At 39.6% G+C, this 25,478-nt stretch overlaps 1 protein-coding gene across 4 annotated transcripts in view; it reads right to left on the reverse strand.

The window, feature by feature from the left end:
- The window catches only part of BBS9 (Bardet-Biedl syndrome 9), a 677,588-nt gene that overhangs the window by 648,235 nt on the left and 3,875 nt on the right, over positions 1-25,478 (reverse strand). For all 4 annotated transcript variants that reach the window (XM_006887603.1, XM_006887602.1, XM_006887601.1 and 1 more), the window contains exons 2-3: positions 8,670-8,820; positions 6,386-6,450 (exon numbers count right to left, since the gene is read on the reverse strand). In XM_006887603.1, the coding sequence (XP_006887665.1) occupies positions 6,386-6,450; positions 8,670-8,820 (216 nt within the window). The remainder of the gene's footprint in view (positions 1-6,385; positions 6,451-8,669; positions 8,821-25,478) is intronic.

Here is a 25,478-nt window from a genome sequence, read left to right on the forward strand (position 1 = left end):
CCATCTTGAAGTACAACATTGTGAGTGATAGGATTATATCCATACGCTTACAAGGAAGTCCAGTGAACACTACTATCATCCATATATATGCACCAACAACCAGAGCCAAAGAAGAAGAAATAGATGATTTCTACCAACTCTTACAGGCAGAGATAGATTGAACATGCAATCAAGATACATTGACAATAATGGGCGACTGGAATGCAAAAGTTGGGAACAGGGAAGAAGAATCAGTAGTTGGAAGACATGAACTTGGTCCTCCTACTAGGTAAGGATATTCTCTCCTCCTCCTTCTCCTATTAATTTCTCACCAATCAACATTCGCTACTTCTGACCACCCTTTAACTCCTACTATTGTTAATCCCATAGTCTGGCATACCTCAAAGCCAGTAGTAGCCTCCCACCACCCACCTGTTCATATCTCTCTTAAAGATCCTACTAAAGTTCCATCACACCCCCAGTTTCTTATCTCAGAATCTCATCTTCATGGAATCTGCCCTATTATTACCAGGTTCCTCAGCCAAGGCCTTCTAATACCTACAAAATCCCCATGTAACACTCCCCTCTTGCAGTACACAAACCCTCAGGTGCTTACAGGCTTGTACAGGACCTACACCTCATTAATGAGGCTGTCCTCCCCATAGACCCAACAGTCCCTTATTCCTACAGCTTGCTTTCTCATATACCTACTGAAACTACACATTTTACCATCCTTGATCTTAAGGATGCCTTCTTTACCTTTCCTCTTTCCTTTACACCCTGACTCCTACTTCTTGTTTGCCTTCACCTGAACGGACCCCAACTGCCACACAGCACAACTGACCTGGAGAGTGCTTCCCCAGGGGTTCCACAACAGCCCTCACTTTTTTGGACATGCTCTAAGCCTTGACCTCCTCTCTATCTCCTTGTCTCGTAGTACTGTATTGCAATATGTCAATGACCTGCTTCTCCGTAGTCCATTCTTAGCCCTATCACAAAAACATGCAGCTAAATTTCTGAATTTCCTTGGAGAAAAGAACTACCCTGTCTCTCCTTCTAAGGTGTAAATCTTTTTCTCTGAAGTTACCTATTTAGGAATCTTACTCCTTCTTCTAAAGCTGTGACCACTGACTGGCAAATCAGCCATTCAGTCATTACAGCCACCAGAGTCAGCAGCTCAGATACTTTCCTTCTTAGGCCTAGTTGGCTTTTTCTGCCACTGGATCCCAAATTTTGCAAGCTTAGCCCAACCATTATATGTAGCAGCCAAAAAAAAATACCTGTTGGCCCCCTCACCTCTCCATCATTAGTCCATAAAGTCTCCTGTACTCTCTATGATATACTTACCACCATTCCTCAACCATCTCATCCTAACCAGAACCAACCTTTTCACTAATGAAAATCGTGGGAATGCAGTAGGAATTCTAGTGCTGCCAGTAAACCCAATCTACTGCCCACTGGCATATTTATCCAAACAACTAGACAAAACAATCCAAGGTTGGCAACCCTGTCTCCAAGCTTTAGGGGCAGCCACAGAACTCGTCAAAAAAACCCTCAAGCTCACCCTCCTTCAACCTATCACCATCTTCTCATCTCATAAACTGGCTGTGCTTTTTAACCACCAATCTCTTTTCTTTTTAGGCTCATCCCAACTCTAGGACTTTCATTTGCTTTTCATCAAAAACCCTTTAGTCTCTATACAGAACTCACCTCTCTTTAGCCCAGCTTCCCTTCTCCCCTCTAATCTTTCTGTTGCATCCACTCTTGTCCTGAAGTAAATGGTGTACTGTCTTCCCCCAGCGAAGGCCTTCCTAATACTCCTTTATCTAACTCTGTTATGACATTGTTTGTAGATGGCAGCTCAGTAGTAGGCCCTGATGGATGCCACTGTGCAGCTTATGCCATTGTGACTCACACCTATATGCTAAAGGCTTGCAGCCTCTCAAAAAGGACAACATCTCAAAAAGCTGAACTAATAGCCCTCACTAAAGCCCTCATCCTAGCCAAAGGGAAACATACCACAATATATTCTGATTCAAAATCTATTTTCTTAATAGCATTTTGCCACTCTGCTCTTTGGAAAGAGGAAGAGTCTCTTACCAAGGAATTCCCTGTTGTCAATGCTACCTTAATCTCTAAATTACTGAAAGCTCTCCTTCTTCCAGCTGAGGTACAAAGGCCACCAGTGCACCACACTGCAAAGGCTACCAGTCTTCCTTTGATCCTGTCACTATGAGCAATGCCAAAGTACATGCTACAACTTGAGGCCTCACTTGCCCCTCCTCGTCCACTGCTCCAGTCTTATTCCTTACTACAGATATCAGTCCCACTTGCTCCCTAGCAGAAACTGACATCTTACAGGCAAAAAGAAGATGCACCACACCTCAAGGATGGTTCTTTCTTGGTGATAAAATTGCTCTACCTGAATCCCAGTATACCTCTATCCTCACCGATATCCATAATTCACTCCATATTGGACCTAAAGCCCTCCTTTCCTTCCTCCAACCTCTATTTTCTACCCTTCTCTTGCCACAAAAATACAACTAGTCCGCTTCACTGCTCCATCTGCTCTTAAGTTTCACCTCAGGGTGCCCTCCAACCCCAGTTCCCTACCCACCAAATGAGAGGCCATCTACCTGGTCTCAATTGGCAAGCTGACTTCATTCACATCCATAGACACAAACAGAGGCTTTACCTCCTAACCATAGTAGATACCTTCTCAGGATGGATCGAAGCATTTCCCACATCAACTTTAATTGAACAGATCCTTCCTCGCGTTGGCTAACTCACTCATATTCAATTGAACAATAGCCCAGCTTTTGTCTCACAGGTTGTCCAGCAAGTGTCAACAAAGCTCAGCATCATCTGGAAACTACACATATCATACCATCCCCAATCCTCTGGAAAAGCAGAATGGGCAAAGAGCCTTTTCAAGGACCAGCTGACCAAATTCAGCCTTGAGGTAAAGCTCTCCTGGTCTACACTACTTCCCCTGGCTCTAGTTCACGTACATGCTGCTCCATGTTCACCTTCAGGGCTAAGCCCCTTTGAGATTGTTTATGGCAGCTCCTTCCTTTTAACCTATAACTTTCCACAGGAACCCCTCTGCTAACATCTAATCTACCCTACCTTAGCTTACTGCAGCATATCATACATGAGCATGCCAACAAGTCCCTTCCCTCTATCATCTCATCCTCTGATTCAACACTCACTCCTCCTCTACAGGTTACTGTCTTTCTTAAAGACTTCCACGTTAGCTCCCTTCACCCTCACTGGTGTGGCCCTCATATAGTCATCCTAACAAATACAACTGCAGCCAAGCTCCTAGGTCACTCATGATGGTGTCATGTTTCCTGCCTCAAACGGTCACCTGAAGAACCTAAAATTGCCAATGGATGGACATAGACCCAACTGGGCCTCACCCAGTTATGGCTCACTAAAACTCCCACAGACTTCTCACTCTCATCCTTCTCCTCTTACTTCCCAAGATGAGTTCAAGTAAAATCGCTGCCTATGTGTAGAAGTTCTATGTCCAGGAAACCTGGACTAAAGATACCACCACCTACTGCCATTATACAGCCACAGCAGATTATCAGCCAGAGGGATGCTGAACTCCCATTCACTTTACCCTTAAACCCTACCAGTCCTTAAAATCCTTAACTGTTGGGTTCTCAATTCCAGCTATTTGCTTCCTTTATGACCAAGTATGTGATTGTTGCAAACAATGGCCAGAAACGTGTGGTGGATGCCCTTACACATTGTGTAAAATCTGCCCAAATCCTGTGCTCAAAAGGTCAAGATCAGCCATGTTGTTTAGCATCTATGACCCCTGGCAGATACAGGGTTAGAAGCTAAACTGTATAACTGGCTCCAAAATTCTTACCCCTCAGCTACCCTCAAGATCTTCCAGGTCTTTACCAGGTAGTACCAGAAGTTATCCAACAGCTAGCTGATATATCAGAAAATATCCTCCAGCAGAAATCTTTTTTAGACTCAGTCGTAACCCCTCATACTCCTCACCCTTTTTCCTGGCTTCCACTAATCCATCAGGGCGTTAATCTTGTTAATCATACAAGTATTGGCAATATCACTCATTGCTTTTTTTGTGCTTTCCTGGATTGTTCACCTCTGCTTGCAATTCCACTTGCCTCTGCCTGCAATACATCGTCCTCCTCCTCCTCCACCTCCAAACTCCCTCTAAATAAAATTTTCCTCTTTCAGCAAGACCGTGACTCCACCTATTCCTTCTGCTATGTCACAAGTGCCACACCACCTCCCCCTTGCAATATTACCTTATTAGTATCTTTAACTCTATACGGTCCCCCTGGTGGACTCTTTTGGTGTAATAATACACTGTATAAAACTATCAAAACGTCTTCCCCCTTTCCATGCATTCCTGCTGCCTTAGTTCCTCAGCTTATGATGTATGGGCAAGAAAAATTATTTGCCCTCCTCACACTTGCCAACCAAAGAACTCAAAGAGCTGTGTTCCTCCCAGTTAAAGCTGGCATCTTTCTTGCATCCTCTATAGTTGCAGCAGGCTTATCTGATGGTGGTCTAGGTTACTCCATTACAACCTTAGCCAATCTGGAGCACAAACTCCAAGTAGCCATTGATGCCTCTGCTAAATCTTTAGCCTCCCTCCAATGCCAAATTAACTCTTTGGGCCAGGTATCTCTTCAAAACAGGCTCTCTCTGCCAAGAGACTGCCCACTTAACAGTGTCATCAGATGTCACCAACAGCACCAGTAGTTGCAGCCAATCAGCAAGCTATATGACTACTTTCTCTGCCAGGAGACAGCCCGTACCTTCCTGAGTCTCTTAAAAAGCCAGTTCCTCTTCGTGCCACATGTGAACCTCTCTGATCAATCCTGCTTGCTTCTCTTTCTCTCCTCCCCTACCGAGGCGTGGGGCAAAGAACCTCACCTGAGAGCCTAAGAGCCCCAAAAAAAGCTTCTTTGCTTACTTTTGATTTACACACCTATTTTTACCATACATTTGGGGTTTTTTAATTTGGGGGTTTTTTTTTATTATTTTGTGTGCATGTACCATCAAATCAGATCTGACTGGTACAGGAGGATATTGCTTCTCCTTCTCTGGCAGAGCATCTGGTGGATTCAAACCATGTACCTCTGAGATTGTAGTGCAGCTTCTTGCCACCAAGCCACCAGAGCTCCCCCATACAATTGTTTTACCATACAATTCCACTGACTGTCAAAATAACAAACAACTATGTCTTAGAGAAAGCTCAGCCTTGTTCCTTGGAGGCAAGGGTGGTGAAGCTTCATCTCACATGTTTTTGGCATCTTGTTGGGTGGGGCCAGTCCTTAGAAAAAATATCATGATTGGAAAGGTAGAGAAAAAGAGAGGAAGACCATCAAAAAAGATGGATTGACACAATGACTCTAATAATGGGCTCAAGTGTATCAGAGATGATGATGAGGAAACAGGATAGGAGAAAGTTCAGAGTCATTGTCTACTCGATAGCACCTAACAACAATTATTATTTGAAATGAAGGAAGATCTGGTGGAGCAGTTAGTAGAGAGCTGCATTGCTAGCACAAGTCCATGCCTCTCTGATGGTTAGAATTCACCAGCTTCTTTGTAAGAGAAAGATGGGCAATCTCCTTCCATGTGATTTACAGCCTTTGAAAATCTGTGGAAGAATCAGCTAAGCATCCATTCAGACTGGACAACAGTGACTTTGAAATTATTTATACTAAGTATTAGTTCCACTCTAAATCTTGTTATGTAATATGTTACTAAAACGTAATTTATCACATTACAGATTTGAATGGGGGGAGGAAAGTTTACCTTTTCCATTTAATAAAGGCCCAAAGGCTGAAATCAAACCACAATTAATTACTATACTTGTAACGAAAAAACTGTGTTAGCAAATGAAACTTGATTCAGCTTCAAACTAAGATCTTTGAAGTTTGATTCAATAAAGAAAACCATAAATCAACAGATTGCAACTGTAAGGAGAAAACGCTTGAGGATCACCAAAGACAATACACCTCAAAACCCTATGTCTCAGTATCTAATGATTTCATTTTTGTTGCTGAACATTTCTAAAGACTCAAGTGTTCAAACTCAGAATTGTCATCTTTTAGTTAATGGTAATGATGGACAAAATTCCTGAGATGAAAGAGATCAGAAGGAACTCTCTCTCTACCAGAAATGCAAGTATGCACTAAAGTTGAAGACCCAGAAAATATAATAGCCAAAGTATCTGGAAAAAATAAACAAGCAATGTGAAAATACTAACCAATTACAAGAAAATAGTCAAGCACAAGTACTGAGTCTTTTCAAGTCAACACTAAAGATTATCTAGTCTTATACAATATTCTGAAGTCCAGTTTTAATAAGACATATAGAAAGGGTGGGGAGGAGGGATATTTCCTACCTGAGACAGAATAGACGCAAAGTTTTCTAGAATGCAGAATAGCCAAGTGAAGCATTTCAGTACCTCTGAAAAACATGAAAAGTGGTTCAAGATTAATTTCGGATTTATTTTAATTATAAAATAATTGTTAAAAGAGATCATAACTTCAGTATACTATGGGTAAACTAAATAATTCATCACATAGCATTTTGAACTTAAAAATATATCTAACATCAACAGCCAGTTTGATAATCTTAAAGGTTCAACACTCTACCTAGTCAGACTGAAGTCAACAGAGCCTGAAGGAATCAGAGTGGAGACTGACTTTGGAAGTATTTTCCCACAATGAAGAGATGCTGGTCCTGGCTCTATGATATAATATGTGACCCTGGCAAAGACACTTATTCTTTCCTAACCTGCTTTTCCTTTGAAATAAGAGGTTTCAAATTTAAAAGATGTGCCAACATTTAAGAAACAGGCAATTTCCCAGAAAAATCAGAAAAGAATAGTGGAAACCTCTTTTAGTCTTTTCTAGTCTTCAGTTGATCACAGCCTCCTACACCCTTTGTTCACACTTGACCTCTGAGGATTGAATTTGAGAATGGGAATTCCAAAAGACTTAATAGTGCTCATGTGAAATCACTCCAACAGAACAAAGGGATACTACATAGCTAAAAGTGAAGATATGTATGTATCAGTATTGTAGACTTTCTCCATACCCATCAGTCTGTATGCTGAGTAAATCTAAGAAGTTGGACTCTATGAAGAAGAATGTTGAATCAGGATTAGAGGAAGACTCATCAACAACCTTCATAATACAGATAACACAATCTTGCTTACAGAAAGTAAAGAAAATATGAAAAATCTACTAAAGAAGTTATGGATTACATCTCAATATCAAGAAAAAAAAATCCTCACCACTGGATAAATAAGCAGCATCATGATTGATGAGAAAAGACTGAGGTTGTCAATGATTTCTTTTACTTGAATCCATAATTAACATCCATGGTAGTAGCAGTCAAGAAATCAGAAGATGTTCTGCATTTGGGAAATCTACTGTCAAAGATTTCTATAAAGTGCTAAAGAGGTAGGATGTCAGGTTAAAGAATAAGTATGCCTGACTCATGTTAAAGTATTTTCAGTTGCTTTGTATGCATCTGAAAGCTAAACAATTAATAAAAAAGATTGAAGAGTTTATACCTTTGAATCGCAGTGCTGGCAGAATATTGAATATATACTGTGGACTGCCAAAAGCAAAAGGAAATATGTCTTAAAGGAAATGCAACAAAGGTGCTCCTTAAAGGCAACGGTGACATTTCATCCCACATACTTTGGCATGTTGTTGTTGGATTGGGCCTGTTTTTACAAAGACTTCATGTTTGGAAAAGCAAAGGGTAAGTAAAAGGACAATCTTCAACAAGATGAACTGATGCAGTGAAAGCAACAACAACAACAAAAAAAGTGGCCATCTTTGGGTCTGAAGCAATTGCCTAAGGACTGTGCCACCACAGCTCCCTATATGGTTTTTGGTTTTGTTACTTTGATTTTATATAGAATGAGTTTTATTTTTAGTAAATTCAAGTATGAATAAGATAAAATCAGAAATATTAACAGTAAATAAACAGATTATCTAAATAAAATGCAAACTAACAATGTTTTCTAAAGTAATTCAGATCTAAAAATTCTCTGAAACAAAGCTCTTACAGGAAAAGATTTTTTATTTTTATTTATTATTATTATTAATTATTATTATTACTGTTATTATTATTATTAGTGTGCATAGAGCATCTGGTGGACTTGAACCATGTACCTCTAGGAGTGCAGTTCAGCTTCTTGCCACTAGGCCACCAGAGCTCCTGAAAAGCATTTTTTTAAGCTAAGCTAACTCCTTTCAACAAACTAAAATAGTAATAAATAATTTATTTACAATTTCAAGGTTATGAGCCAAAAAAGTAAAGTTTATTTGCTACTTTCCCTAATTATTTAAACAGATATTTCTCTAAATTGGGCCTTTAGTTCTTCAGATAAATTCCTTTATTTCATTATGTTAAAAAACTCATCTCATTTCGTTTAAGTTTCTGATACATCAGACATCTTAGTTATCATCTATCATGATACAAAGACTTTATTTTACCTTAAGTGTACAAGTTTCCATATAAAATATTTTAACCATATAAGGTACATCTAGATTTAAAACTCTATTTGATTCATGGATATTCTTATTTGAAGAATCCACAAATGTTACACAGTAAGGGTAAAATATTCCAGGTTAAACACAGTGTTAGAATTAGAAGGGTGTACTTACGAAACAAATTTTCCTACTTCTACTTGAAGTATTGGATCTCGTAAATGCACTTCTAGAAGCAAATCTTCAGCCTGGGTTCCATCACCTGTTTTTACAGGATGAGGGTTAAAGATTCTTAGGTATCCCATGAAGCTACCTACAATTATTTTATCTGTAGAGAGATTAAGAGGAAAAGTATAAGAAGAAACAAACATTATCAACAAAACATCTTTGAAAATAAAAACATTCTAATGTCTAAAGAGAAATCCAAAAGTTCACATGATCTAGTCTTGCTTCATGTACTCAGTTCATTCTGACAATATTAGATGTAATGTTTTAAAATATTGTATTCTGAAAAGAACTCATTATTCAGCCAAAATAAAGAGAAATTATGTTTGAGATATGCAACAACAAAAATGAACCTTGAGAACAATATTCTTAGAGCAATAATTAAGAAATAAAAGAGCACTAATTCAGACACAAATGAATAAAATACTAAAATACTCTATGACCACACTTAATATGATCTAGAACAGGTAAATGTGTAGAAATCACAGTTTATTAATGCTTAATGGGACCAGCAAGGAGGAAAGAGAGACAGGACACCTAGAGCACTTAACTCTGTTCATATTGTTACTTAGCATCAAGTCCTCTTTGTTTAGAATTCATATGTTTTCCAAAAGCCTTTTAGTTAAGAAGTAGATAGCCCATCCTGCTTCTAAGTCTTTCTTAATCAGGGAGTTCCACCGAAACCTGTCCAGGATGGGGAACCATTTTGGAATTTGATATACCAGTGGCCAAGATTTCAGTATCACAGCAACCCCAAGTAATCATAGTAAAGCAAACTGATAGACAAGTGCTGCACCACCTAGAACAATGTTCTCTCCAAACACAACCAATAGCAGACCCTTTCCCTTGGACCCAAATGAGATCAGCAATTAACTATAACAACAATGTCAATTCAGAATTGACCCATAGTTGACCCTCCAGAGGGTTTCAGAGGCGGTAAACTGCATAGGATGATATTGGCCCTGTTGAGGATATTGGCCATCTTTCTTCAACACAGCAGCTGGTGGATTCCTATCATGCACCTTTGAGATGGCAGTGCAACTCCTTACCATTAGGCCACCAGAGTTCTCCCAAACTTCTGTTAAGGGGGATGGAAAACTTCAGAACTGGTTCATGGCGACAGACTAAAGAACAGGATGGACATATCTAAATTCAGTTAACTATTCAAATTAAGACTGTTAAAATGGGAAATGTTTTATTTACTATATTTTTATCAAAATTTAACTATTAAAGAAAGGAGGAGGCAGAAAAGAAGCAGCAGAAAAATGACAATAATTTAATTAGTGATGGTTTGAAAATGGCAGAAGGGGCCATGTACTAAGGAAAGCAGCCAGTCTCTCAAAGTTACAAATGACAAGAAAATCGACTCTGTGGAGTCTCAAGAAAAAAACATAACCCTGCAGAAAACTTTATTTTACCCCAAAATGACCCATTTGAAACTTCAGACCTCTAGAACTATAAGATAATAAATTTGTGTTGATTTTCAAAAATAATTCCCAAGTTTTAAGTTTCAGCAACTACATGGATAGCAGTATTATTTATTTAGGTGGTAAAAATTGAGAAAAGATAAGTCTGGAAGGAACTTAACAGAAGAATCGGTGTCTCTGATTTAAACATATGAACTCTAAGTAACCTGTTAGATATTTAAACAGTGATGCCAAGGTAATTGCTAGATTCATGCATACATACATCAAGCCAGGGCAGGGGAGGGCTGGAGAGAGGTAAGTGGGAGTCTTTAGAACCTGAGTGGATTAAAGGCATTATATTGAGTAACAAGAGATTGAGATTGTTCACAGCTTTAGTTTGCTTGGCTCCACAGTCAACACTCTGGGCACCAGCAGCCAGGAAATTAAAAGACATTTTGCAATGGGAAAGTTTGCTGTTAGGGACCTATCCAAAGTACTGAAGAGCAAAGGTGTCACTCTGGAGACTAAGGTGCATCTGATACAGGCCATGGTCTTTGCAATTACTTGTTACGTGTCAGAGAGTTGGACAATGACTAGGAAGGACAGAAGGAGAATTAATGCCTTTGTGCTGTGGTGTTGGAGAACAGTATTGAGTGCACCATGGACTGCTAAGAAAACGAACAGATTCATCTTAGAGAAGGTTAAACCAGGCTGCTCCTTAGAGGCAAGCATTCTGAGGCTTTGTCTGACATACTTTGGACATGTTGTAAGGATGGACCAGTCCTTGGAGAGAGACACCATGCTCGGGAGGGTAGAGGGCAGGCGCAGGAGGGGAAGGCCCTCTATGAGGCAGATTGATTCAATGACTGGGGTAATCAGGATGGGTGTGTCAGAGGCAGTGTGATTGGCACAGGACAGAGCAGGGTTTAGGGCTGTTATACATAGGGTAGATATGAATCACAAGCAATTCGATGGCACATAACAACAACAACAATATTTAGCAAGTTCAAATGAAGAAGAGAAGATGGCTTAGGATAAGCTCTGGGAATGTCCAATATTTAGTTAAGTATTTAGGGTAAATTGAGGAACAATTGTTAAGCAAAGAGTCAGTTGGTTAAAGCTTACCAGTTGCACTGCAGAAGAAATATTTACAAATTTGGGGGGCAATTCTACTCTTCCTATAAGCTTGCTATAAGTCAGAACCAACTCAATGGGAGAGGATTTTGGGCTGGTGGCACAGTGTTGAACATTCAGCTCCTAATGGAACAATCTATGGTATGAACACACCAACTGCTCCATGGGAGAAAGACATGACAGTCTGCTTCCATAAAGATTCAGTCTCGGAAGCCCATATAGACAGGACAGTTCCACTCCATCTTACAGTCACTACGAGTAGAATTGACTTGAAAGCTATAAGTATTGGTTTGATCTGTCATTTGTTTATTTTGGGATTTTTTGTTTTGCTTTATTTTTATAAACAAAGTAAATCAAGTCCCAATATGAGCATGTCAGGAAGTACTAATGAAAGTTTGGAACAGAGCTTTGTCTTCTTTAATAGAAAAGTATGTACCTTTTAAGAAATAACCCCTCAATTATTTGTGAACTCCATTGTTGTTAGGCACCAAGTCAGCTAAATCCCATGTGACCTTATGAATAGGTCTGACCTGTGCCCTATCTTAGTCCATCCTTAGGATATCTGATACACTCAAGGCCATTGTTAAAGTTTATCTTATTGTGGAACTTCCTCTCTTAATCCATATCTCCACCTTTGCCAGCATGATGACTTTTTCCACAGACTGGCCAATCCTGACAACATGCTCAAAATATGTAAGACAAAGTTTCCCACGCTGGCCTCTGGTTGCATTGCCTCCAAGCAGACTTGTGTGGTTTTTTGTTTGGGTTTTTTGTGGGTGGTGGTGGTGTTGTTTTTCGAAGTCCTCAGGATATTCTTCTTCAAAATCACAATTCAAAGGCATCAATTATTCTGTCATCCTTACTTATTGACCAACTTTCAGATGCACAGGAAGTAATTGAAAAGACCATGGATCAAGTGCTCCTTAGCCCTGAAACTAACCTCCATGTTCTTTGGCTCTTTGAAGAGGTTTCAGATAGCAGATTTTCCAAATGCAACACATCTTCTGATTTCTTGACTACTATTCCAATGAATGTTGATTGTAGGCCCAAGTAAAATAAAATTGTTGACAATTTCAGTCTTTTCTCCATCTATGCTGACTATTGGTCCAGTGGTGAGGGGAGAGAGAGAGAGAGTTTTCATTATTTTTATTTTATATATGAAATATTTTGTTATTTCTCTTACATTGTTTTACAAAATTAATCACCATTGATCGATGCCCACCATATCCCTGACTTTTCAGGTCCCCTCTGGATCTTTTTTTAATTCCTTTACCCCCTTCATCTACCCATCAAAATCTGAGACCTTATGATTTTTGTCTTCTTGATGTTGAGATGTACTCCATATTGAAGGCTGTAATCTTTGATCTTCTGCAGCAAGTGCTTCAAGTCTTCTTCATATTATTTAAATAAGGTTGTATCAACTGCATAAAGCAAGCTGTTGATGAGTCTTCCTCCAATCCTGTTGCCACATTCTTCTTTATGTTGTTCAGATTCTTTAACTATTTGCACCATATAGAGATGAAATAGGTATGGAGAAAGGATACAACCCTGACTCATATCTTTCCTGATTCTAAACCATGCAACATTCCCTCCTTCTGTTCTGACAAGTTTCTTAGTCAGTGTATAAGTTTCACGTGAGCACAGTTAAGTGTGGATTCACAATTAATTAACAGTTAATGGGATTCCCATTCTTATAATGTTAATCATAATTTGTTATGATCCATACAATCAAATGCCTTTGTATAGTCAATAAAACACAAATAATCATCTTTGTAGTATTCCGCCAAGATTCAGCTGACATTAGCAATAATATCCCTTGTTCTACAAACTCTTCTGAATTCAGCTTGAATTTCTGCCAGTTACATGTCAATGTATTATTTTAGCCTTTTTTTTTATACTCTTCAGTAAGATTTTAGTTGCATGGGATATAAATTATGTTTTTCAACAATTTCCACACTCATTTGAGTCATCATTTTTTGGAATGGGAACAAATATTTATCTCTCCCAGCCAGTCAATTGTCCATGTGACTATGTTCCAGATTTCCTAGCATAGACTAGTGAACAAATCCAGAGCTGAATTGAATATGTTTATTGAAACATGCAAACTGGTATTCCATCAATTTCTGGAGTGTTATTTTTTTTCCTCCCAATGCCTTCAGTGTAGTTTCAACTACTTCCTCCATTACCACTAGTTCTTGATCATATGTTACTTCCTAAAATGTTTCCATTTTGATGAATTTTTTTTTCTGTAAGGTGACTCTGTCTCCCTTCCATCTTCTTTTGAAGGTTCCTACATAATTCAAGATTTTGTCCCTAGAATCCTTCTGTATTACAACTTGAGGTATGAATTTCTTCTTAAGTAATTTCAGCTTGAGAAACAGAGTATGTTCTTTCCTTTTGGTTTTCTCACTCCAGCTCTTTGCACTTTACATTATAAAACTTTGCTTTGGAGATCCAAGATGGCGGCAGAGGCAGAGACAGCGTGGTGAGCTGTGGGAGCAGTGAACCACTTAAAGCAGGGCCACTATGGCCTTCTATAGACTTTGGCTTATTGATAATTGAACAGTTAAGCAGTTGATGACTGGCCCTCAGTGAAGATCAAGGCTCAACAACAGGAATTCAAGGATTCCCAACCCCCTCCCACAGAGCCTGCACCATGCCACACAGCCGCCACAGCTCCATGAGGCTTCCACAACTGGAACCAATGGATTCCCTCACCCAGGATGGATGGTGAGGAGGGCACTGGCCCTCCTCAAGACTGGTGCAGTGAAGCCACCACACTGCCTCAAGGTGGACTTGTACTGGAGAGAATTCGTGGAGACAGGATCGCAGTGGTGGGGGGAAGCGGGCGCCCACAGGCCTACTGCACAAGAGGGGCCACGCGGTGGGGCGGGGGGGCACCGTGCTGGGGGTGGCACGTGCCCCCGCTGGCCACCTGCACAGGAGGTACGAGATGGGATGCATGCCCCACCATCTGCAGGTTTGGGTTTTCTTGACAGGCCAAAGAAGATGATTACCTATACAATGGATTACTGAAAGTCACTGTGAGTCTGATGACCTTAACAGTGGCAGCATGCACAAGAGGACCAACATCCTAAATGCATCACATATTTTGTTCTGTTGAATGCTTCTGCCAAAAGATGGTTAGACCTGGGGGGAGTCTGTTCACAATTCTCAGGTTCCCTTTACCATATATAAAGGGGGAAGGCAGTGACACCTAATTCAAAATATAGTATGACCACTTATGGGGGGGGTAAAAGTGGCAGTGCTGGAATTGGAGACACTATCCCTAACCACATAGTCCTTGGTCAGGCAAGGGGACCAGACTGGGGTAGGGGCAATTGAAGGGGGAGTATACCGGCCAGCTCCTGGGAGGTGTTGCCCTGCCCGGGACGGGCTGCCCTTGGCCCCTGGCTCAGGGCGAGCCGTTGCGGCCCTCTGCCCAGGGCGGGCTACCCTCGGCCCCCAGCTTGGGGTGAGCCATCGCAGCCCTCTGCCCAGGGTGGGCTTCCCTCGGCCCCCAGCTTGGGGCGAGCCGTCGCGGCCCTCAGGGTGAGCTCCTCAGTCCCCAGATTGTGCCATCTGACCCCTGGGTGGGGAAGGAAAAAAACAAAAACAAAAAAAAAAGAATGCCTAGGGTATCCAGAGAATGTTATCTAGGCCACCTTCTGCCACCCTCTCCCCCAGTAAACCTGAAATCAATAACTCCAAAGCCCTTCTACTTGTAACTCACAAGTTTTTCTCTCTAGGTTTGCTCCCTTTCCTATAGGTAACCTTAACACTGAGTTTTACTCCAGAATTGACCCTGAACCCAGTGCCAGTGACAAAAAGGAAATACAACTGACAGCTAAGGAAGCGAAGGCGGATGGAGCCTGGGTTCAACCAGCCAGCCCCACTGGACCCACCTGGGAAAACACTTTGCAGTCCAGAGGGGAGCAAATGACAGGAAAATATCTTCTAACAGAACAAGAAAGCAAGCAGCTTTAACCCAAGACCACCAGTAAGGTGATAAAGCGTCCTCCCTTCCCCCCTTTACATCTACGCCCCTGTTCAGCATGAAGAAGCCAGAGAGTCAGCATCCAATTCCCAAATCAATAAGACAGTTGGTTTAATTACCATTGGAAAATGCTTGTCATTCTTCTGTAGCATCTGGTCCCCACTGGATCCTCATCATTTCCTTCGCCTGCTCCCCCCAATGACCAAACTGTGCAGCTCTGCAACTGCATTCCTGCCCATCCTCACCCTTCTGCCCCCACCCTCACCTTCTTGTACCCCCAATATGTTTTTCCCAATAAAAAAAGAGGGGAAAAAAACCTTTGCTTTGCCTTCTCGAATTGAAATCATCTGTTCATCTCTATTATGTCAGCATCTCTGCCTTTTGTTTTATCCTGTCTGTGTTCAAGTTTCAGAATCTCTTCTGAGATCCATTTTGGATTACAGTAAACACTAAACACCAGTTATAATACAAATACCAAATGATAATGTTATCTGTGCTGTCCATCATGAACTAGAATCAAACCAGTATGCCTCACCATAAAGCTGAAGGTAAAAATCATCACTCTTTAACCAAGTGAAAATGGGATATTTGGTACTGATTTCAGTATGCTCTGAATCAGACACAATGAAATGTCATAAACTTTCTGCCTAGGAGTCGGTTTTTGCCCACATTGATGCCATCTCTGTTAGGGTACTCCCAAAGAGCAAATAAGATACTTTTTTAAAGCAGACCGAGTATTTATTCAAGAACACTGTATGAAGCTTAACATAGAAATTCCATATGACCCAGTTATTCCACTGCTTGGAATATACCCTGAGAAAATTAGAAATGAGACAAAATAAAGATTTGAACACCAGTGTTCATATCAACGTTATTCACCATGACAAGAATTTGGAAATAGCCCAAATATCCAACCACAATCAAATGGATTGAGAAATGTTGGTACATTCGCACAAAAGAATACTACGCAATATGCAGAAGCAAGAATTTCAAAAATTACTACATAACTTTGCAGGGACTGGAAAGCATTACACTAATGAACTTAACTCCATTTCATAAGGACAAATAATACATAAGATCATTATTGTAGAAAAGTATAACTAGTAAAATGTGTATGAGGATCCAAGGTGGGAGGGGGAGAACAAAGGGATGAGGATGGGCAGGTGGTTAATCATAGGGTCGCACAATTTGATGGGTAGAGGGAGGAGTGGGTAAAGGAAATGGGAAAGATCTGGTGTGAAAACAATGTATATGAATATTGTAAGCAATCCAGTACAAAATAATTTTTTTTAAAGAAAAATGAGAAGAAAGAAGAGAGAATAAAAAAAAGAAGAACACTTTACGGCTATGTGACAAAGGTAGAAATGGAAAGCCCTACTTAAGTGTGGCCTTGAAAAACAACAGAGGAAAAAATAAATGAAGCAGTACATCTCATCTAGGACTTTGTTTTGAAGGAAAAGAGGTCAGGACAAAGGTCTGTACTCAAAGCCTCAGGGTCAAATTCTCAGAATGAGTCCAGAGTCTTAAACAAGAGCTCTTCTGTTAATGTTTACCAATAATAAAAGCTAATCTTAGCAATCAGAGCACTTCTCTCAGCTTGACTTCCCTGATTATTCACAACTGATTAATGAACAAAATAATGTAATGGCAGACACGCTGACAAGTCAGTGTGCTTGCTCTTCTCACCACAGGCTGCCTGGCTGTCACCATTGCTGAAGGCCTACCGACCTGAGTGCAAATCAAGTACTTCAGAGTCAAATTATAAGAGGTGGGGTAGTTATCTCTTCAAGATAAAATACATATATTCTAAATTTCACTTCCTTAAGTTTATCAAGCCAGTATGAAAATGCATAATACTTAGAGCTTGTTTTAGTTGAAAGTCAAGTCTAAACTGTTTGGTCAGGGTTTGTTTTATTTTGTTAGCAATCGTGTGAGAACTGGTGTGAGAGCTGATTGGTCACCTAGATTTACTGGATTTAGTTTACAATCAGGCCCTGGTGGGTTGGCCTTTGTATTTAAACATCAGTTGGGCCATTGGGCCTACAGCTCTCAGGCCTGGGGTCAGTTGTGTTTGGGAAGAACATTGTTCTAAGTGGTACAGTACTGATCTGTCAGTTTGCTCTACTAAGATAACTTGAGGTTGCTAGGACTGAACGCTGTGCCACCGGTGTGTCAAACCCCATAATGGGTTACCCATAATGGTGGACAGTATTTGGTGGAGCTCCCAGATTAGGATAGGCTTGGAATCAGGATTGGCATCCATTTCCTAAACAACATGCCTTTGAAAACTGCATGAACATTAGATAAACAATGATAGTTATATAACAGAGTTCAAATCTTGTGTTCATGGGGTTGCTATAAATTGTACTCAACTTGACAGTATTCAACAACAACAGAGCTGTACTGTGGGAGTGAATAGCATGTTGCTGTGATACTGGTGCTACCGATACTTCAAATACCACCAGGGTCACCCTTGGCAGACAGATTTCTTTCTGCAGAGCTTCCAGACTAAGAAGCAGGATTGATCATCCACTTTTGAACTAACAGGTCTTTCATAAACCTATTAATAACATAGGAATATTGTTAGATACAGTATCAGAAGGAGAGCACCCTCAGATTGGAAAGCACTAAAAAATGAGAAGAAACAGCTGCAAGCATCCATTTATAATTAGAAAATGGAATGTAAGAAGTATAAATCTAAAACAATTATGAGATATCATCTCAACCCAGTAAGAATAGCAAAATTCAACAGAACAGCAAACATCAAATGCTGGCGAGATTGTGGAGAAACCAGAACCAATATTCACTGCTGGTGGGAGTGTAAAATGGTGCAACCACTATGGAAGGCCGTATGGTGCTTTCTCAAAAAGTTGCAAATAAAAATACCATTTGACCCAGCAATTCCATTACTGGGAATTTACCGTAAAGAAACCATAACTGTCACCCAACCAGATATATGCACACCCACATTTATGGCTGCTTTGTTCACAATAGCAAAGAGCTGGAAACAACCCAAGTGCCCATCAACAAACGAATGGACAGAGATGCTCTGGTATATTCACACTATGGAATACTATGCAGCGTTGAAAACCAAGGAACTAATGAAATATTATGCAAAATTGATGACCCTGGGGGACATTATGCTGAGTGAAATATCTCAGTCACAAAAGGACAAATATTGCATGATGCCACTGTTGTAAAACGGGACTGACATCAGGGTTGAGGGAAGAGAGAAAAGAAGGGGAGGAATGATGTATATTGCATCAAAACAGATGAGGGAGAGATCTGTTTAAAGGGGATATATGAATGGGTATTCTTGTCATTACAGAAGTCCAGAGTGAAGGCCGCATAGTGGATTTGGGAGGAGGGATTGGATAACAATGAAAAAGTTTTTCTTTTTCTTTTCAAAGAAAAGAGTGATTGGGTGGGGGCAGGGAGAAAAATGAAACAATGAATGACTGCAAATCCTAAGTCTCTGTAAACTTTCATTAAAATTAATAATTTTTTTAAAAAGGAAGTATAAATCTAGGAAAACTGAAATATCTCAAAAATGAAATGGAATGCATAAAGATAGACATTGTATAAATTGTACATCTGTAAAAAAATTACAAAAAAGCCAAAGGTTAAAAAAAAAAAAAAAGTACTATGTGTCATTTTCACTTAATTTAGAATGTATTTTAAGGATTCATAAGCTTTTCAGTTGCTAAAGAGAAAGGGGTCCATTCGTGCTTTATTTAGCCTACTTTGTGTATTTATGAAGCCATCGTGAACTGTGAAAACATTTGAGTTTCAGATACGTGATGACTTAAGTGCAAGACGGAAATATTATATATAAAGATGATGGAATGTCAAACTATTTCCAAGCAATAAGTATTTGTTTTGCGATTTGAATATATTTAACTTCTATAAAATGTAGATTTGGATTTAATTCTTTAAAGAAATCCATGTAATGACTTTCTGAAAAAATGTTATATAGTGAAGCTTAATGGACACTTCACAAAAAAGAAAATATTCTCATTTCCTAGGAAAAATAGATAAAACATAAACTCCAATAAAACATATAGTCACAAAACTAACACCCCCTAAAAAAAAAAAGACATTTCAGACATGAGTGAGCTTAGATGGACTGGTATTGGTCACTTTGAATCAGACACTCTATGATCTATCATGCCAGTATTGAAAAAGAACATTTCAAGATCTATCCTGAAGTACAATGATGTGAATGATGGGATACTATGCATGTAAGGAAGACTTGCTAATACAAATATTAGTGAAATATACACACCAACCAACAAGCCAAAAATAAGAAACTGAACACTTCCACAATCTAAAATTGATCAAATATGCATTCAAGAGGCCTTAAAAATAACTGGAGAGTAAAATGAAAAATCTGGAAATGAAAAAAAAACTGGTATTTAGAAAAATGAGCCTGGAGATTAAATGATGTGATTTTGTGCAATAATTTATTTATTACAAATACCCTTTACAAAAAGCATAAATGGTGAGGAGACATATGGACCTCACTTGATGTACTATAGAGGAATCCAACTGACAACACATGCAGAAAGAGTCCAGGAAGAAACTCAACATCAGCAGTCAAAACAAGGCCAGAGGATTACAGAACCAGATCACTAATTATCCATATGCAAGTTCCAATTAAAAGATGGCAAAAACCAAAACAAGTAAAAAAGAACTAAAACCTGGAATCTATTTCACCTGAATTTAAAAACCATCCCAAGAACAGATTTGATGTTATGGGATGAAATCAAGGATACATTCCATGAAGCAAGCAAAATGGTCATTAAAAAGACAAAAATGAGGGGAAGATCAAAATGGATGTCTAAAGAGACTCTGAAAGTTAGACTAGAATGTAAACAAGCCAAAACAGAAAAGAAAGAGAGGTGAACAGACAATTTCAAAGGACAGCTTGAAAAGACCAACAATTATAACAAAAAGGGCAAAGAGCTGGAGTTAGAAAACTAGCTAGAAAAGAACATATTTGACATTTCTCAAGCTGAAATAATTGAAGGAAAAAATTCATGCCTCAAGTTGCAATACAGAATGATTCTAGGGGGAAAATGTTGAATGATATAGGAAGCATGAAAAGAAGATGGAAGGAATGCAGATGTTCTTCATAAGAAAAAGATCTGGTTGACACTAAAGCATTTCAGGAAGTAGCATATGATCAAGAACAAATGGGAAGAAAGAAAGAAGTCAAAGCTGCACTGGAGGCAATGGGAAAAAATAAAGTTGTAAGTGAAAAAGCCTTTTCTATATGTTGTTAGCTTCTCCAGAAACAATTTCAACATACATACAAACCTATTTTTTTTTTCTTTTCTTTTTGCTTGCTTGGCTCCACAATCAATACTCTCAGTGCCAGAAGCGAGGAAATTAAAAGATGAATTGTATTGGGAAAATCTGCTGTCAAGGAACTCTCCAGAGTACTGAAGAGCAATGATGTCAGTCTGGAGACTAAGGTACACCTGACCAAAGGCCATGATCTTTGCAATAATTTGCTATGAATCAGAGAGATGGACAATGACTAAGGATGAGAGAAGAATCGATGCCTTTGAGTTGTGGTGAAGAATACTGAATATACCATGGACTGCCAAGAGAACAAACAGAGCAGTCTTGGAGAAGGTGAAACCAGGCTGCTCCTTTGAAGCAAGGATTTTGAAGCTCAGTCTGACATACTTTGGGCATGTTGCAAGGAAGGAAATCATCCCTGGAAGGGCAGAAGGACAGTGCAAGAGAAGACCCTGGACGAGATAGACTGACTCAGTGACTGGAATAATGGAGTAGGTATGTCAGAGATACTGGAATTGGCTCAGGACAGAGTACAGTTCAGAGCTGTTGTGCATAGGGTCACTGCGAGTCAAAAGTTGACCAAAGAGCACAGAACAACAACAGTAAACCTTTTCACCCTGACCACCTCAGAGAAGATAGAGATGGATCAACTGTCATTATTAACCTAATTTTCCAACCTATCTCTGTATCCAATTAATTATATTCTATATCATACACATTGATGTTTTCTCACATTTTTGCCTACACTATCCTCAAATTATCATCCCTTCACAACTAAGATTCTTAAAAGAGTGATAAATACTCACAGCCTTCCTCATTTCTCATTTACTCCTTCCTTAACTGTAAATCTAGATTTTCTTATCACTGCCCATTCATCCACCCTCACCAAGGATGTGAACGACCCATTCTTTGCTAAACAACATGGAAAGTTATTACCCTAAAATTACTAAACCTTGCATCCCAGAGACCAACCCATTTGATTCTCCTGCTTCTGTGCCTGCCTTCTCAGAATTTCTTGTTGGCTCCTCTTCCAAATCTCTCCGTTTAATTTTTTCATTCTTCTTTACACCTCTTTGCCTTTTACACATTTATCCATACTTAGGGCTTTGAATACAACTGTACCATGCTCACCTCTAAGTCTCTATCTCTATTCTCATTTCTTTCTTAAACAGGAAATATCCAAAACTGCTCTTGATCAGCTCTCATTCCATAAAATCAACAACAATAATTGTCAAACATCAGGGCATACACCATTCAACTCTATACATGATTTAAAATGCAGATTATTGAGTCCCAAGCCAGAAAATATGAAACTGTTGGGCTCTGGAAGTTGGGATGTTTTGTGTTGGTTGAGGGTAGGGTGTGGACTGATTGGAGTTTTTTTATTTAGTTCATAGTTGTGTGTGAGTGGATTGTATTTGCTGGATTTCCCTAACAATGAGCTGTGGGAAGGAAGCCTCTTGTTTAGAGTTAAAAGGACTTGGTGGAGGGCCTGGGTTTTTAAAAGTAGGTTGAGGTAGTACAGAAGTAGGATGGAATACTATTCATAAGTCAGAAGGAGAAATGAAGTCTTAGTACATTTGGATGAAGCTTGAAGACATTACTCTGATTAAAATAAAACAATTATAAAAGAACAAAAAAAGAAAAAAAGTAGGTTGGGCCCTCAGGCCTGCAGGGGTAGAGTTGGACCTGGTGTTAATTGTATTTGAGACAAACGTTCTTCTAAGTGCTACAGCACTGGTCTGTCAATTTGCTGTACTGAGGTAACTTGGGGTTGCTGTGATGCTGAATACTGTGTGACTGGTGTGTCAAGCGCCATAATGGTTACTCATGGTGGACAGTGTTTGGTGGAGCTCCCAGATTAAGACAAGCCTGGAAGCAGGAATTGAATCCACTTCCTCAACAACTCTATGAACTTAGAGAAATGACGATAGTTATAGAACAAGGTTCAGGTCTTTAATTCATAGAGTTGCTATGAGTCACGTTCTACTCAATAGCAATTAACAAGAACAAAATATTATACATATACATCTGGGATATAATTTTTTTATTAAGTTTTCTTTTTTAAAATGTACAATTGGTTAGACCTGTTCATGCATCTTCATCAGCATCTGGGGCATCGTCACCCTTGGAGTTTCTGGTGTAAACTACTTGAGCTCTCTGTGGTTTGAAACCAGCTTGTTAAATCCTTTACTTAGTAACTCCTGAGGCTGTCTTGGCAAGGGAACCACGAATCTTCAGTCTCTCAGAGACAACAGCCAGGGTTATAAACTTGTAGTTGGGAACTTCTTTCAGTCTCTCAGAGACCACAGTCAAGGTTATAAGCTTATAATTGGGAACTTCTTTACAGAGTTAGTCATATGTGGCTTTGTCAAACAAGACCAAGTTATTCAACTTGTCCCAAATTTTGCCTTTTTAAACCACTTCATTATCTTCTTAGTCTTGCCCACAGATTTGTTCACTGGGTCTTTGTCCTTCTTGGACGACTTTTCAGCATCTTACTTTTTCTTGTCATCCTTGGGTGGCATTATGAAACTCGGAGGTAAGCTGTCATAAGTGCAGCCTTGTTAAGACATTGGACAAAAAGAAAGTCTTAAAAGAGAGCTCTGGTGGCCTAGTGGCAAGAAGCTGCATTGCAATCCTGAAGGTGTGTGGTTCAAATCCACCAGATACTCTGCTGGAGAAGGAGGGGCAATCTCCTCCTGTGCCAATTGGATCCTACTTGACAGTACATAATAAGGAAAAAACATTTTAATAAATAAATTAAAAAGGAAGCATCTGGGGTGTAATTTTAATACATAATAATCACACTTGGTAATTCCAAAGCAGGTGTTCCAGACTTTGGGAAATAACGATAAGTGTTTGTTTATTTGTTTGTTGGTTGGTTGGTTGGTTTTTCTTATTGGCACCTGTTGTTGTTGTTGTTGTTGTTGTGCCATTGAGTCATCTGCAACTCATAATGACCCTATGTACAACAGCCCTAAACCCTGCTCTGTCCTGTGCCAATCTCACTGCCTCTGACACACCCACCCCAATTACCCCAGTCTCTAAATCAATCCACCTCATAGAGGGTCTTCCCCTATTGGCACCTACACACAAAATTATTTCTACGTAACATTTTCAGAGTAAGAAAAGAAGCTGCCTATAGCTGATCATTATGAAGGAAGGAAGAAGTAACCTACCTAGTATATCAGTAACCCACCTATGGCTGCCTGACACACTCAATTGGAGATCTCTAATAAAAAAGGGGCCTCTGGTAGCCTGGTGATAAGTGCACTGCTAGCCCAAAGGCAAGTGGTTCAAATCCAACAGCTTCTCTGGAGGAAGAAGATGGACAATCTCCTCCCATTCTATTTACAACCTCTGAAAATCCACTGGAGAGTTTTTTTAGCTTTGAGCTGGTTTCAGCTCAACAGCACATAACAACAATAAAACAGATGGTGGATTCAATGTTACTCTCAGTCAAAAAGTACAGTTGCCAACTCTCCTAAGGTTAAACAGATTAGACAGGTTTGAAATTGTTCTGACAGGCATTTCAGAGGTATGGCTCTTGTACGTTTTTAAATAATAGGGGAGAACCCCAAGTTTTAACAGGCTGCAGTCATGTTTGATAATCTCTTAGGAATCCTATAAATAGAACGCCTTCCTCCCTCATCCAAGCAGGAAGACAAGGAACAGGATTTGCTTAGAAACAACTTAGTAGGTAGGGGATCATTACAGGTTAGTACCTCTTGCTTTTGTTCTTCCCTGAAATAACTTCCTCATTTCACTTTCTTTCCCTAGATTCTAAAAATAAATAAATAAATTGTTTTCATTTTAGGCAAAAGAAATAAAAAGATAGACAGTGTTTATAGAAAATTAACAAGAAAAGTTATAAGAAGTTTTCTGTTCATGGCTATAAATGATAAAAACCAAATATTATTGTTGTTGTAGTAAGAAGTTGTCAAGTGACCCTATGTACAACAGAATACCCAGTTCTGGTGATTGTCACAGTCATTGCTAGGTTAGAGCTCATTATTACAACCATATTATTAACAAATGCAAGTTTCTAAAAGGAATGATATAAAACTAAATTGTTTAAAAGATTATTTTTAAAAAGCAAAGAAGTGATGGACAGAAAGAAGATAAAGTTAAAATGTGACAAAGAAAGTAACTACTATTTTCTACCAAAAAGCTCCAGGGTAACCTAGTGGTAAGGAGTCGCACTGCCAACCCAAAGGCATGTGGTTTGAATTCATCAGCTGCTCCACAGGGGAAATATTGGCAATCTCCCCTGTGTGATTTACAGCTTCTAAATCCCCAGTGGAGGGTCAGTTATGAGTCAGTTCTGACTCAATGGCACATAACAACAACCACCAAGGAACTTGGGTGCACGGTGTGTTACAGACTGAACTGTTAACCTAAAGGTCACATGCTCTAATCTACCACTCCTGCAAGGGAGAAAGATAGACAGTCAGCCTCAAAAACCTGAAAGATGATTAACACAAATCAGAATCAACACAAAGGCAACAGGTTCTTTATTTAACAATAAGTAGTGTTATTACAATTTCTGTACTTCAGTATAAACAACTTTCCAAGGGGTAGGCATCTGACAAGCTGAAGGCTAGGCAGCTTAGAGACCCCTCCCATCTCCCCAGGTAATCGAAGAAGAAAAAACCGCAAGACATTGTTCCGGCAGGCCACTCATAAGAACGGGTAATCGAAGAAGAAAAAACCGGGAGACATTCCTTCCGGCAGGCGGCTCAAAGGAAGGGGTAATCGAAGAAGAAAAAACCGCGAGACATTTGTTCCAGCAGGCCGCTCAGAGGAAGGGGTAATCGAAGAAGAAAAAACCGCGAGACATTCATTCTGGCAGGCCAGGCCGCTCAGAGGAAGGGGTAATCGAAGAAGAAAAAAACGGAGACATTCGTTTCGGCC

The sequence above is a fragment of the Elephantulus edwardii genome, unplaced genomic scaffold (assembly GCF_000299155.1).
Source record: "Elephantulus edwardii isolate Elephantulus edwardi_28Jun2011 unplaced genomic scaffold, EleEdw1.0 scaffold00059, whole genome shotgun sequence".
Lineage (NCBI taxonomy): Eukaryota > Metazoa > Chordata > Mammalia > Macroscelidea > Macroscelididae > Elephantulus > Elephantulus edwardii.